Source organism: Schistocerca piceifrons, chromosome 1, assembly GCF_021461385.2.
Source record: "Schistocerca piceifrons isolate TAMUIC-IGC-003096 chromosome 1, iqSchPice1.1, whole genome shotgun sequence".
Lineage (NCBI taxonomy): Eukaryota > Metazoa > Arthropoda > Insecta > Orthoptera > Acrididae > Schistocerca > Schistocerca piceifrons.
The window spans coordinates 511,544,241-511,559,990 of record NC_060138.1 but is presented as its reverse complement, the minus strand read 5'-3'; the positions used below and the strand labels follow the sequence as shown (position 1 = coordinate 511,559,990).

Here is a 15,750-nt window from a genome sequence, read left to right as displayed (position 1 = left end):
ACTAGTTGCTGATATATATTATAACAAAAGAAAATTATACGACATTGAAAAGTAACTCATCTGGTGTAAAACAGGTCACATTATACTACAATGAATACATAGTTATTATAATAACAAGTAAAATGAGCTATTCATAGCAGTTACAAACACTTTTAAGAATAAATGTGATATTTATTAAGTGAAATTACAAAGAAAGTACTTAAGGTAAACTCAACAAAATTATGGTTTTCCCTTCTTGTAAAACATTTCCTCTTTTGCAGGTGTCTCAGATTCAGAAGCTAATAGAAAACATCAAAACAAAGATTGATGAGCTTAAAAATATACAGAAGGAGCTGTTAGGTATTCCAAAGGATCAAGCAAGTAAGTCAATTGCAATGTCTATTTATGCTTAACTGGTAGTAGAAATGTACTACAAAATTTGTTTTGTCCTCTCTTGGCAGAGCTAAGGCAGGATATGGATGCTTGTACTGCTTCAATTCAGAGAATGATAACCCTGACAAATGCTAGACTGAAAGGTATGTGATGTTATGTAGAAAAAGTTTTAGTTTTACACAATATAACCCAAAAAATTAAAAGTAATATCCTTCACATTTAAGTTTTAATTATTTTATTCACTTTATTACCAAATGTGCATCATTTATCAATCATAACTGGATAGACCGCATCAAAATTACATATACACATAGAAATGAGTTATTTACAATTTTTTATATAACATATAAAGAAACTCTTCACAATGAGACATATATAACAAATGAAAGCAATATTATTTTGGCCAGTCACTTTGGTCACTGCGTCCCCAATAGCCTGCTGAAAAAAATTCCAAAAGAGTAAAATGGATTCTGTTTCAAGTCCTGTGCAATTTTCCTTTTGAATAATACTGGTGTCAGATCTTGTGTTCTAGACAGTAGACAGCTTGGTATTTCAATGTTCTCCTCATTGCAGTTGTGATAAGTATGTGTTTCTTGCCTCAAACTGAAAACTCCCTGGTTTTCTTTTATACTGATGAGACATAAAACACATAATAGCTAAAAACTGTCATTATTCCTAACCAGGTGAATATAGCTTTACAGTGCTCCAGTCTTTTGCTCTCAGTGATAATCCCGACAGCATCTTTTTGTATCATTAACACATCCCTACAGCTGAAGAGTGTTGGAATAGCAGGTCATAATTAATGTTGCTGTGAAATAGTGCATAACATGCTGTTATGATTCTTTTCAGTGAGGTATGTTACACGGGAGGGCTTGGAGTACACACAGACTGTGTGCTCATTCATTGATAGTTTGCTATCAGTCATCTAACCCAGTAGATTGACAGCCTCCAGTTATCCTGGCATCCATCACTGCTGAGGCTGCACATCAGATGATGTGCTTTTTCTTCATTCTTTTTCATTTCATTTTGAACAAACCACTCTTTGATGTTTTCAAAGAACAAATCTGTTGTGCAGCAGTTTGCCCTTGGCAAAAATGGTGGTGTCATACTTTGTAGGTGGCACAAATTCAGTATTACTACAATTATATCAACAATTAAGTCTCACAAGTAGCACCTCAGCATGCAGCCTTGATTATCCATGGTTCAAGACCTACTGGTACCACATTAGTTAATATAGTTCTTGGAGTTTACAGAACATTACAGAGTAATTCAGAAATGAGTTAATTTGTACTATCATTAGAAGTTTCTATGTTTCCATAATTTTTTATAACTTAAGAGGCATATACACTGGTGGTTTAAAACATTAATTGCATTTTAGTACTAAAATATGGTTTCTATCTTACATATTTATGATCCTGCCCTATTAACAACTTAGTGATTTGAAACAGTGCAGTGTACCGTGTTACACACAAAACAATCATAAAATAATACAAACAGCATACTTTTATCACCTTTGACTGAGGCAAATATGACCAGATCTATTCAAAGAAAATATGGTTGTGGTCCTCAGTCATTCCATATTACCAATTCATCTACTTAGTTACTGTCATTTCGCATGCAGCTCCATTTTCTGCTCTCTTGTTGTCAACATTAAGGCATTTGCAAGTTTTGTTTAAAACTCTCTGTCTCTCTCTCTCTGCACAATTATGTATGATTCAGAGATGTGTTCACTTGCATTGCCAGTTCCACTTCATCAGTCCATCCCTCTCTTGGTCACCCTACACCCTTCTTATTACCTCTGGTAGGAACAGAAAAGCTAAATTTAGCAGCTATCTTCTAGATTAATATATTCAACATACAACTACCAGGATGATGGGGTGGACAGGTTTAGGCCTGGGAGGTTATGGGAGCAAAGGATGTGCTGGAAGGATAGCCCATCTGCGCAGCTCAGGAAAGCTGATGGTGTTGGGAAGGATCCAAATGGCACAGGTAGTGAAGTAGCCCTTGAAATCTTAGATGTTGTGCTCTGCTGCTTGTTGCCACACTGGGTGGTCCACCTTGTTTCTGGCAACAGATTAGCAGTGGCCATTGATTCTGGTGACAGATTCCAGTCCTGGATGACAAGGGGGTCACTTCTTTGTGGATGGTTCTTGGGATGGATGTATCAGGTCTGTGTGAGGATATGGCGTGGGAGTTCTGTTTGTGTAGTAGGTCAGGGGGTGGGGGGAAGGAAGGGGGGGGGGGGGGTACTGCCTGTCTGTGAAGGCCTTTGTGAGGCCTTCAGCATACTGGGCGAGGGAGTTCTCATCAGTGCAGATGCATCTTCCACAGGTGGCCAGGCAGTATGGGAGGGATTTTTGGTATGGAAGGGGTGGCAGCTGTCAAAGTGCAGGTGCTGTCAGTGATTGGTGGATCTGATGTGCACAGATGTGTGGATGGAGCCACCTGAGAGGAGGAGATCAACATCTAGGAAGATGGCATTATGAGTGGAGGAGGGCACTTCCACACTCCCGCCTAATCATTCCCTGGTCACCTTCCAGGAATTCCTAACTTCCAACTTGGCCTCACCATCCCTCCTCAGGTCCCTTCCTAAGAACAATAACCTTTCAGCAGAAGAAAGGGCTGCCCTACACAACATAAAAACAGATCTTGACCTGATCATACTCAAAGCAGACAAAAGTTCCACCGTTATTATGATGAACTGGAGTGACTACCTGGCAGATGGCCTCTGCCAGTTGTCCGACACCTCCATCATCAGTCTCCGCCAAATTGATCCCATCCCAGAAGTCCAATATAACCTCCAATCCATGCTGAAATCCTTAGGCCCTTGCCAGAACCTCTTCCCTGAATCCAACTCACTGCTCACCCCAACAACAGCCTGCACACCCACCTGCTACATGCTCCCTAAACTCCACAATCCTAACAATCCTGGGTGCCCCATTGTGGCTAGTTACAGTGCCCCCACCGAAAGAATCTAAGCCCTTGTTGACCAATGTCTGCAACCAATTGTCCAAAACCCAGCCTCCCACATAAAGATATGAACCACTTCTGCACCAGCTCTCCACCATTTCCAAACCTATACATCCTGGGTCCCTACTCATCATTATAGATGCAACCTCCTTATATACCAACATCCCTCATGCCCATGGCCTTGCTGCAATTGAACTACCTCTCCCAATGCCCTTCAGATTCCAAACCCATGACTTCATTACTCATACACCTAACCAACTACATCCTAACCCATCACCTTTGAAGAGAAGGTATACAAACAAATTAGTGGCACAGCCATGGGTGCCCCCATGGCATCCGTCTATGCTAACCCCTTCATGGGTCACCCAGAGGAAACATTCCTAGCTTTCCAAAATTCCAAACCCCTGGTCTGGTTCAGGTTCATTGATGACATATTTATAATCTGGACCCAAGGCCTTATCATCATTCCTCCACAATCTCAACAGCTTCCCTTCCATTCACTTCACCTGGTCCTTCTCCACCCATTGTACCACCTTCCTAGAAGTCGATCTCCTCCTCTTAGATGGCTCCATCCAGGCCTCAGTCCATATCAAACCCACCAACCACCAAAAGTACCTGTACTTTGACAGTTGCCACCCCATCCACACCAAAAAGTCCTCCCATACAGCCTGGCTACCCATGGAAGACGCATCTGTAGTTTGAGAACTCCCTCGCATAGTATGTTGAAGATCTCACAAAGGCTTTCACAGAAAGGCAATACGTTCAGACCTAATACACTAACAGATATGCTGTGCCATATCCCCACACACTCCTGGTCCTTTGTCAGGGCTTTGATTATGTATCATCATGCCCTGAAATGAAGGACATCCTACCCAAGATACTTCCATCGCCTCCCAAAGTGCTGAGGCTAGGCCACTTGTGTAAGCAGCCATGTTGTATATCAGCTCTGCTGCAACCACAGCACAGGGTTTTAGATTGGTATGACAACCAAGCAGCTATCAGTGGTGCAAGATGCAGCAGAGCACAACATGCAAGATTTTAATGACTGCTTCACAACCTCTGCCACATGGATCCTCCCCCTCACCACCAGCTTTTCTGAGCTGACTTGAGCATTGGCATTCCAGGACCTCAGTCATTATGAAAATTATAGAGCCATGCATCAGTATGTTATTCTTTATCAGAAAGTTTATCCTTTCAAAATGGATGATGCCTTTGATTACTGGCTAGTGTATGTGTGACAATAGCTAATCTTGTAAGTTTTTGTAAAAAATAATGAAAAATTTTGTTGCTGATATTAATGTGTAGATACAGGGACAAAATAAAGAGTTAACAACTTTTGGTGATTTGACTTCATATAACTGATTGTACTACTATTACTTTCTTCTACATAATCTCTTGTTAATTTAAACTTGCAATGTGACAGAAAAGGTCTTTCATACAAATATGTCAATCAGAATATTGTAGCAGTTTTGTAACCTCATTATGGAGACTTGGCAAATCTATCTGGGAATAGCAATGTAGATGTCCTGGTCAGTTTTAACATAAAAATATTTTTAATTAAAACTGGAATTACCTTGGAGGTCATCAGTTACATCTGCACACACACACACACAGAGGCACTTTCAACTGAAACAGCAAATGGCCTTAAGAACAGCTTGACAACAGATGTAAGACTGACAGTGTCCTCAAAACTTTTATAAAACTATTGTTGTAAACCTTCCAAGGCCACAATGAGTTCTTCAAACCTTGCACTTTCCTTAATGCCAGTGAGCTAGGAAACTGGACTGTATTTGTCAGAAAGTGTCCCTCCTACAATATCATTTTCTTTTGAAATGCATCCCCATAAAATCAAAAAGAAGTTAGCTTGCAATGTCTTGTTGTGAACATTAAGTTCAATTAAAATTATAGATCTTCAATCCAATCCAGATGCTCTGATTTTCTTTCCTGCACTCCTTTTTCCTCCATAAATTCAACTAAACAAGAGTTTAAATGAAAAATCTTTCCTGGGCTACCCCTTGACTTTTGGAAAATATCATTTACCAACTCTTCTGTTGCTTTCTGTTCAATGGAATTTATTATAACACAAGTATTGTCTGCAAAAAGTATCAATTTTCATCCTGTAATATATGAAGTCTCCACACTCTTTGTTCATTTCCATTGAAAACTATTGCAATGAGAGTGGAATAATGGCTGTGACTTCAGAAATTTTACTCTTCATACCACCAATTTTCTCAAGTGCACCATGTCTGCAAATTTAGCACAAAGTGCTTCTTGTTGTACAGAACAATGAACCCCGTCTGTAGATCATTGCAATTTTTTGCTCTTTCATTGTCACTGAAAAGTTTAAATTCTTTCTGCATGGCATTGTACTGCTGTTTTGTAACAAATAAGCAGTACCCATTGAGAATTACCATCCCTCTCTTCTATCATTCCCATTCATTTAAAAGGATTGTGATGATAGCTTGCTAGACTGCCTATTTTATGCAAACCAACACTGGACCCAAGACCATCCTTCATACAACAAACAAATAGCAAAGAGTAAACAGTGCTGACACAACAATTTTACTGAACTCAGAGAATTATGCCGATCACAAAATGCTGCACCGTAATGCAAAATCAAATGTCACACCCTTCCGGGTACTTCCAAGGAGGACCAAGCAAAGCTGAGTGACAGGTGAAACCTTGGCCCTCACACATGAATTTTGTGTTGCCATGGCTGGCTTCCTATCACATCTGTTGTTGGTATGACTCTCTACAAAACTGAATGTAGTGTTTTGCTTTATGTGTTTCTTTAATTTAGAGAGAGTCCATTTTTCAGAGAAGCACTTAATAACCACTTTTGGAAAATATCATTTACCAACTCTTCTTTTGCTTTCTGTTTAATGGAATTTATTATAATACAAGTATTGTCTGCAAAAAATATCAATTTTTGTTGTTGAATGTTAGGTGGGAGGTCATTCACATATATAAGAATAGGAGTGGACCCAAAATGGAACTCTGTGGGACTCCCTATGTGATCTTTTTTTTCCCCTGTCACTAAATTTTCTAACTTATTTAACACAATCTTCTCCATTGTGTTTGTCAAGTATGATTCAAACCAGTTGCATGTAAAACTTGAGTTTTTCTTAGAGAGTATATGACCTATGCAGTCAAATGCCTTGGAAAGATCACAAAGAATACCAGCTGGTGATATATTGTTATTTAAGGCTTGTATTATTTGATGAAAGAATGTATAAACAACAATCTCAACTGAGCAAACCTTCTCTAATCAAAACTGTGATATGTTGAGTAAATTGTTTCCACCTAAGTGCCTGACTACTTTTGAGAAGTGGGATGATAATTGTTTAAGTCTGTCTTGTCACCTTTATTATGAAGTAGTTTAATAAATGCATAATCTGTCTGAAAAAATACCCTGGGCCAGTGGTGCATGGCATATATCACTAAGGGTATTACTTATTGAGTTGGGACAACTTTTCAGAATTGTATTTGAAATTCTATCAACTCCACAAGAGTTTTTGATTTCTGGAATTTTTATAATTGTATTAATTTCAGTGAAGGATGTTGGTACTACCTCTAATTGCTTAAAGTTTATATTAGTATATCCTGTTGCTTCTTCAGCTGAAGCATATAATCCTATATCTGCTGCTATGTTCAGAAAGTGATTGTTAAAAGTACTTGCAATGTGTGGATTATCAGTCACAACATTGTCATTTAGTTATTGTTATGGAATCTTGTGTACTGTCTGGTTATTCCAGTTTCCCATTTGGCAGTGTCCCATACAGTTTTAATCTTATTATCTGCACTATTTATTTCTGTCAGGACACGCATACGTCTGGACATTTTAAAGACATTCCTTAGAATATTACAGTCTTTTTTGAAGTATGCTAGTAATGTTGGATCTCAATTTACTCTGGCCTTTACATTTCTTTCTTCCTCTTATGTAAGATGTTAATTCCTTAGTTATCCTCAATTTAATTGTTTTTTTTTCTCTCACCCACATCACCAAAACATTGTATCCTGTTCTCATCAATAAGTCTTACTCCTTTGTATGGACGTGCCTCAGAGTTGTGGGGTGCCACTTATTTCTACTAGTTGTGCATCATGGTCAGACAGTCCATTAGCAGTAGGGTCATCAGTCAGTGTCCTACTATTTTCCTATACATGAGTTGGAAAATTGATTACTGAAATTAGATTCAGACAATCAAATAATACTTCTAGTTGCTTTTTCAGAGCTGCATCAAACCAGTCTCAGGACTGAAGACCACAACAACAACAACAACATCTTTTAAGAAATCTACATTGAAATCTCCACAAACTGCTAACTGTTCCTTCCTGTCTGACGGGTAGCTAGTTAACGTATCTAGATTTCTCATAAATAAATGGAAGTTTCCTACAGAGGATCTATAGACTGTTACAATTATCAGAGAAGTATTCTGCTCTAATAATTCACAAATGCATGCTTCTACATTATGATCAACTCATAAACTATTTGTCTCAATATTTTTGACTTTGAGAGGCCAGACAAACGTGTGGTTCCTGAAGAGGGGCAGCAGCCTTTTCAGTAGTTGCAAGGGCAACAGTCTGGATGATTGACTGATCTGGCCTTGTAACAATAACCAAAACGGCCTTGCTGTGCTGGTACTGCGAACGGCTGAAAGCAAGGGGAAACTACAGCCGTAATTTTTCCCGAGGGCATCCAGCTTTACTGTATGATTACATGATGATGGCGTCCTCTTGGGTAAAATATTCCGGAGGTAAAATAGTCCCCCATTCGGATCTCCGGGCGGGGACTACTCAAGAGGATGTCGTTATCAGGAGAAAGAAAACTGGCATTCTACGGATCGGAGCGTGGAATGTCCGATCCCTTAATCGGGCAGGTAGGTTAGAAAATTTAAAAAGGGAAATGGATAGGTTGAAGTTAGATATAGTAGGAATTAGTGAAGTTCGGTGGCAGGAGGAACAAGACTTCTGGTCAGGTGACTACAGGGTTATAAACACAAAATCAAATAGGGGTAATGCAGGAGTAGGTTTAATAATGAATAGGAAAATAGGAATGCAGGTAAGCTACTACAAACAGCATAGTGAACGCATTATTGTAGCCAAGATAGATACAAAGCCCACGCGTACTACAGTAGTACAAGTTTATATGCCAACTAGCTCTGCAGATGACGAAGAAATTGAAGAAATGTATGATGAAATAAAAGAAATTATTCAGATTGCGAAGGGAGACGAAAATTTAATAGTCATGGGTGACTGGAATTCGAGTGTAGGAAAAGGGAGAGAAGGAAACATAGTAGGTGAATATGGATTGGGGGACAGAAATGAAAGAGGAAGCCGCCTGGTCGAATTTTGCACAGAGCACAACATAATCATAACTAACACTTGGTTTAAGAATCATGAAAGAAGGTTGTATACATGGAAGAACCCTGGAGATACTAAAAGGTATCAGATAGATTATATAATGGTAAGACAGAGATTTAGGAAACAGGTTTTAAATTGTAAGACATTTCCAGGGGCAGATGTGGACTCTGACCACAATCTATTGGTTATGACCTGTAGATTAAAACTGAAGAAACTGCAAAAAGGTGGGAATTTAAGGAGATGGGACCTGGATAAACTAAAAGAACCAGAGGTTGTACAGAGATTCAGGGAGAGCATAAGGGAACAATTGACAGGAATGGGGGAAATAAATGCAGTAGAAGAAGAATGGGTAGATTTGAGGGATGAAGTAGTGAAGGCAGCAGACGATCAAGTAGGTAAAAAGACGAGGGCTAGTAGAAATCCTTGGGTAACAGAAGGAATATTGAATTTAATTGATGAAAGGAGAAAATATAAAAATGCAGTAAGTGAAACAGGCAAAAAGGAATACAAACGTCTCAAAAATGAGATCGACAGGAAGTGCAAAATGGCTAAGCAGGGATGGCTAGAGGACAAATGTAAGGATGTAGAGGCCTATCTCACTAGTGGTAAGATAGATACTGCCTACAGGAAAATTAAAGAGACCTTTGGAGATAAGAGAACAACTTGTATGAATATCAAGAGCTCAGATGGAAACCCAGTTCTAAGCAAAGAAGGGAAAGCAGAAAGGTGGAAGGAGTATATAGAGGGTCTATACAAGGGCGATGTACTTGAGGACAATATTATGGAAATGGAAGAGGATGTAGATGAAGATGAAATGGGAGATATGATACTGCGTGAAGAGTTTGACAGAGCACTGAAAGACCTGAGTCGAAACAAGGCCCCCGGAGTAGACAATATTCCACTGGAACTACTGACTGCCGTGGGAGAGCCAGTCCTGACAAAACTCTACCATCTGGTGAGCAAGACGTATGAAACAGGCGAAATACCCTCAGACTTCAAGAAGAATATAATAATTCCAATCCCAAAGAAAGCAGGTGTTGACAGATGTGAAAATTACCGAACTATCAGCTTAATAAGTCACAGCTGCAAAATACTAACACGAATTCTTTACAGACGAATGGAAAAACTAGTAGAAGCCAACCTCGGGGAAGATCAGTTTGGATTCCGTAGAAACACTGGAACACGTGAGGCAGTACTGACCTTACGACTTATCTTAGAAGAAAGATTAAGGAAAGGCAAACCTACGTATCTAGCATTTGTAGACTTGGAGAAAGCTTTTGACAATGTTGACTGGAATACTCTCTTTCAAATTCTAAAGGTGGCAGGGGTAAAATACAGGGAGCGAAAGGCTATTTACAATTTGTACAGAAACCAGATGGCAGTTATAAGAGTCGAGGGACATGAAAGGGAATCAGTGGTTGGGAAGGGAGTAAGACAGGGTTGTAGCCTCTCCCCGATGTTGTTCAATCTGTATATTGAGCAAGCAGTAAAGGAAACAAAAGAAAAATTCGGAGTAGGTATTAAAATTCATGGAGAAGAAATAAAAACTTTGAGGTTCGCCGATGACATTGTAATTCTGTCAGAGACAGCAAAGGACTTGGAAGAGCAGTTGAATGGAATGGACAGTGTCTTGAAAGGAGGATATAAGATGAACATCAACAAAAGCAAAACAAGGATAATGGAATGTAGTCTAATTAAGTCGGGTGATGCCGAGGGAATTAGATTAGGAAATGAGGCACTTAAAGTAGTAAAGGAGTTTTGCTATTTGGGGAGCAAAATAACTGATGATGGTCGAAGTAGAGAGGATATACAATGTAGGCTGGCAATGGCAAGGAAAGCGTTTCTGAAGAAGAGAAATTTGTTAACATCCAGTATTGATTTAAGTGTCAGGAAGTCATTTCTGAAAGTATTCGTATGGAGTGTAGCCATGTATGGAAGTGAAACATGGACGATAAGTAGTTTGGACAAGAAGAGAATAGAAGCTTTCGAAATGTGGTGCTACAGAAGAATGCTGAAGATTAGATGGGTAGATCACATAACTAATGAGGAAGTATTGAATAGGATTGGGGAGAAGAGAAGTTTGTGGCACAACTTGACCAGAAGAAGGGATCGGTTGGTAGGACATGTTCTGAGGCATCAAGGGATCACCAATTTAGTATTGGAGGGCAGCGTGGAGGGTAAAAATCGTAGAGGGAGACCAAGAGATGAATACACTAAGCAGATTCAGAAGGATGTAGGTTGCAGTAGGTACTGGGAGATGAAAAAGCTTGCACAGGATAGAGTAGCATGGAGAGCTGCATCAAACCAGTCTCAGGACTGAAGACCACAACAACAACAACAACAACAACAATGTGACAGACTAATAAATGTTACATTATCCCACCCTCACACATATAAAAAGTTTTCCTGGTGTTGGAAAAACAAAATTCACTGCTGGCAGTTAGCTGCTCCGTTTGGGAATTGCCAGTTACCTCCATTGGGCGTGACCCCCACTGGAATTGGGGAACACTCTGCCACCAGCAGAGTTGGAGGGTAGTGAAAAAATATACTTACCATGAAAAAAATAACTGATCCTCCAGGTTGGGCACTGGGCTATCAACCTGTCCCATAAAAAAAAAAATCTTATTACGGAACATCAAGAAAATGCCTCAGAGGAAAATAGAAACAAGGAATACAGAAAATGGCTTATGAACAAGGACTTACGATTTGGGACGTGGTACATTAGGACTTTGGCAAACCTGGAGCTCACAATATTCTGTCAGAAAAACTTGACAGATATGAATTGGATCTTGTAGCACTGCAAGAAATTAGATAGCCAGGAACAGGAAAAATGGAAATGGGCAGGCACATTTTATACTATAGTGGATCAAAAGATGGAAAGTACCAGAAGGGAGTAGGTTTTATGGTCAACAAAAGTTTGATTTTCAACCGACTGATGATAGAATACCTGTCATGACTCTAAAAGGAAGATTCACAAATATAACAATAGTTACACTACATGCTCTGACCGAGGAAGCGGAGGCCGAAAAGACAGACAGTTTTATGAAATTCTCAAAGAGGTAATTAGGAATAGCTGGGATTGAAAGCCCCTACACGTAATGGAGTGAGACTACTAAGCTGTGCAAGTGCAGCCAACTTAAGTGTTATGAACTCACACTTTCCTTGAAAGTACATTCACAAGGTAACTTGGGTATCAGCAGATGGAAGAACTAAAAACCAAACAGACCATGTCCTGGTAGATCAACAACATAAAAGCAGCATAATGAATGTGAAAACCATAAGGGGAGCCGAGGCAGGGACAGACCATTATTGTAACAGAGATACGCCAAAGAACAGCCACAGAAAAGCCAAGGGGAGGGGAGGGAGAGGAAAGAGCACAAACGTCCATAACATTGACATAGACAGATTGAAGGCTAACGACAGGAGTTTGTCATTAAGTTGCAAAACAAATTTGATGTTCGAACAATAGAAGACAACCATGACATCAAAGATCATTGAGAAATGATAAAAACAAATATCGAACAAGCAGCACTAGAAGTATGCAAATAAAGAAAAAGAAGGAAGAAAAATTTGTGGTTTTCAAAAGAAGTGAAATAAAGAACAGCAGCAAAGGAAAACCACCTACAAGAGGATTCCAATGAAAGTAAAGAAGCACATTAAAATTTTACAAGATAAACTAAAAATCTTCTCAGAAGGAAAAAGAGAGAACATGTGGATAGTCTAATCGAAAGAGCAGAGGAGGATAAAAGTGCAGGGAATGCAAGAGAGTTTTACAGATAGATCAGATATTTCAGAAAAAGATATATACAGTGGATGTGTGGCAATAAAGATAAAGGTGGTAATACAGTTCTGGAAAGATCCAAAGGTATGGAACTTTGGATGGAATATTTTGAGGAGCTTCTAAATGTTGGAGATAGAAGTGCAGAAACAGAACAACAACATGAGTATCAGAGTGTAGAAACCTTCATGGATCTGCCGACAATGAAAGAGACAACAGACTCAACCAAAATACTAAAACACAACAAAGTTCCAGAGAGAGATAGTGTAACAGCTGATCTGTTTAAAAAAGGAGGAATAAAAATTGAAAAACAAATAAGACAAACTTGCTATGACCATCTGAAATGAAGGAAGAATGCCAGAGGAGTGAACAAGACTGATAATAATACAATTCACAAAAAGGGTGACAAACAACAATGCAGGAACTACTGAGGCATCTCAGTAATTGGCACCACCTGTAAAATATTCTCCAAGATGTTCCAGACAAAATTAGAGCCGCATTTCCAAAAGATAACAAATGACAAACAAGTGGGATTTATTAAGAATTGATCAACTACTGATGACATATTCATATTGAAAGAAGACATATCAAAATATTGGGAGTATAACAAAACAATGGCAATACAATTTGTTGATTTCAAGAAAACCCATGACAGTATATCCAGAGATAAGTTGTGGGAGAAAATGTAGAGATTCAGAATACCAAAGAAGATCATATATCTTGTGCAAGTGACACTGAAGGGCTCAAAAGGGGCAGTGAAAATGGATGGAGAATATTCCAAGGCATATGACATAAAAACAGGAGTCAGGCAAGGAGAAGGGATATCACCCCTCTTGTCCAACACTGTAATACAGAAAGTGCTGGACACAGCAAGTGAAGCAAAGTGAAGCAGAAGAAGGAATTAAAAGAGGAATAAAAATAAAGGTACTGGCCTTTGCAGATGGTGTAGCACTAATCACTGAAAATCCAAGTGATCTTAAAATACTAGCAAAAAGGCTCTTTCACAAGGCACAGGAATCTGGATTAGAAGTAACTGATGAGAAAATTAAATTCACGAGGGTAGAAAGAAATTACAGAACAAAAAGACAGGAAACACTGCAGATCAATAACCATATGTTTGAAGAAGTAGATGAGTTTAAATATCTGGGGATAGTAGTAAACAATAAAAATGATGAGAAGCAAGAAATAGAGGTGAGGATCAAAGCTGCATCCAGAGCATCAAACTCCCACAACAAACTACCTTCATCTAAATTTTTTTCAAGAGGAACCAAAATAAGAATGTGTAAAACCATAATAAGATAAGTATTACTATATGGGGCAGAAATATGGAGAATAAATAAATAAAAGTAAAATCCTGCCAAAGATATTTGACCAATCAATGGAGAAGAGAATGGTCAAGAAGAAAGAACAAGGAGCTCACAGAGCTATACAATGAATCATTTGTAGTTGCAGAAGCATAAAACAAGAAGGCTAAGATGGGCGAGCCATGTCTGTAGGAGAGAGCAGGGATCTTTACTGAGCGAAGTCTCAGAGAATAAACCAGAAGGATGAAGATCTCTAGGCACGCTGAAAATGAGATGGAGAGACCAGGTTGCCAAGGATCTCCAGGTAGTGGGAGCAAGGAAAGATGTGGAAGACAGAATACTGCAGAAGAGGCTACTTGATGAGGCCAAAAACCTGCTGTGGTTTGTGGAGCCAGGAGAGTAAGAGTATTTAACTGCAAAGTGTAGGAGAAGTAGTGGCATCAAGTTCCTGATCACTAGACTTTGTACCAATGTCTTGTTTTACACAAGTTTGACTGAAAGCATGAGGTGAGGGCATTTGGCACTGTTGATGGTAAGCCGTCTGTTGGATGGTGACATTAAGCTTGGTGGCCTCTTTGGTGCTAGTCGTGAGTAGTAAAAATGTGCTGGCACTGCGTTTCATCCTCTCCCTTCTCTCATCATCATCATCATCATCATCATCATAATCATACAAAACACACACACACACGCACACACACACACACACACACACACACACACAAAATACATACATATAGCATTAAAAATACTGCAGTGGAGGCATATTGCAAATACATAAAAAATAAATAGATGAATGTGACTCAATGAAAATAAATTGAATTAGAAATCAACAACTGACAGCATTGTAGCATTTCATTCCATGCATACAGCAGTAGCTTATAATATCAAAAACAAGTTGTGACACTTCAGTACTTATGACTAATTCTGAGTACTCTATTACTTTTATGTTCAGGAAAAGAAAAGAAAATTATGGTCAGAGAAGGAATGAAGTTACATGATTGAAATTTCAACTTCATTTTTTATATCCAGACTGTGCCAATATTGCGCGTGCTACAGTTTTAGAGATAAAACTAGTTTTAAGTGGAAGTGCCACTGTTTACTGCAATTTTATATTAAATATAAACTTTTTTCACTTTATTGCTTAGTTTCACTGTCAAGATTTGCTGATAATAGTCCATACTGGAACAGAACAAAACTTCAAATTTTTAATATTCTTAGCACCTGACAGAGTTTGTCTTTTGTAACAGTGGATGGAGCTTACTGTCAATGGTGAGGTTATCACCATTTTGTTACAGTGGTTTGTAAGTATTTACTAATGCAAAGTTGTTCAAAAAATGTTTTCCTCATTTCAGAAATGGAAGAAGATATAAAGAAAGATCAAACTGAAGATTCTAAGCCTAAGTCAGTTGTCTTGAGAAATATAGAAAAGGTTCAATACTCATCTTTAGTGCATATGTTTTCTGCTGTATATGAAAGCTATGCTATCCTGATATCAAATTATAAGGACAAATCTGCTGCTCTGCTTAAGCAACAACTGAGGATAAGTAAGAACAGTCCCTGTTTTGTCATTCATTACCATCAGACTTCTCAAACATACACAGTTTAAGTACACAGATGGCAATAACGTAAAAAGTAAAGCTTTAATGGAAATGTAGTAATTTATTTCTACTTATGAAGATATAATACAAAATTATACTTTGAAGATACCAATTTGTTGTAGATAAAAGAAGTGGCTCAAGCACAATACATTACAATACTATTTTTTTACATACACGTATAAAACTAATGCGGCTTATAACCACAAATAATGTAAATAAATTACTACTTGATCACCATTAAACACCTTGTATTTTTACCCCCGTAGAGAATGTTATAGTTCCACATGAAGAATTAGAGGAATTGCTGGCAGAAGAAAATACAGCATTATTTTCAAACAATGTAAGCAAAAACATCATGTTTTACTGA

General features: G+C 38.5%; 1 protein-coding gene across 1 annotated transcript in view; it reads left to right on the top strand.

The window, feature by feature from the left end:
- The window catches only part of LOC124742726 (syntaxin-1B-like), a 70,270-nt gene extending 54,520 nt beyond the window's left edge, over positions 1-15,750 (top strand). Inside the window, exons 3-6 of the mRNA XM_047248808.1 lie at positions 261-360; positions 441-515; positions 15,138-15,329; positions 15,650-15,750. Coding sequence (XP_047104764.1) covers positions 261-360; positions 441-515; positions 15,138-15,329; positions 15,650-15,750 — 468 coding nt within the window. The remainder of the gene's footprint in view (positions 1-260; positions 361-440; positions 516-15,137; positions 15,330-15,649) is intronic.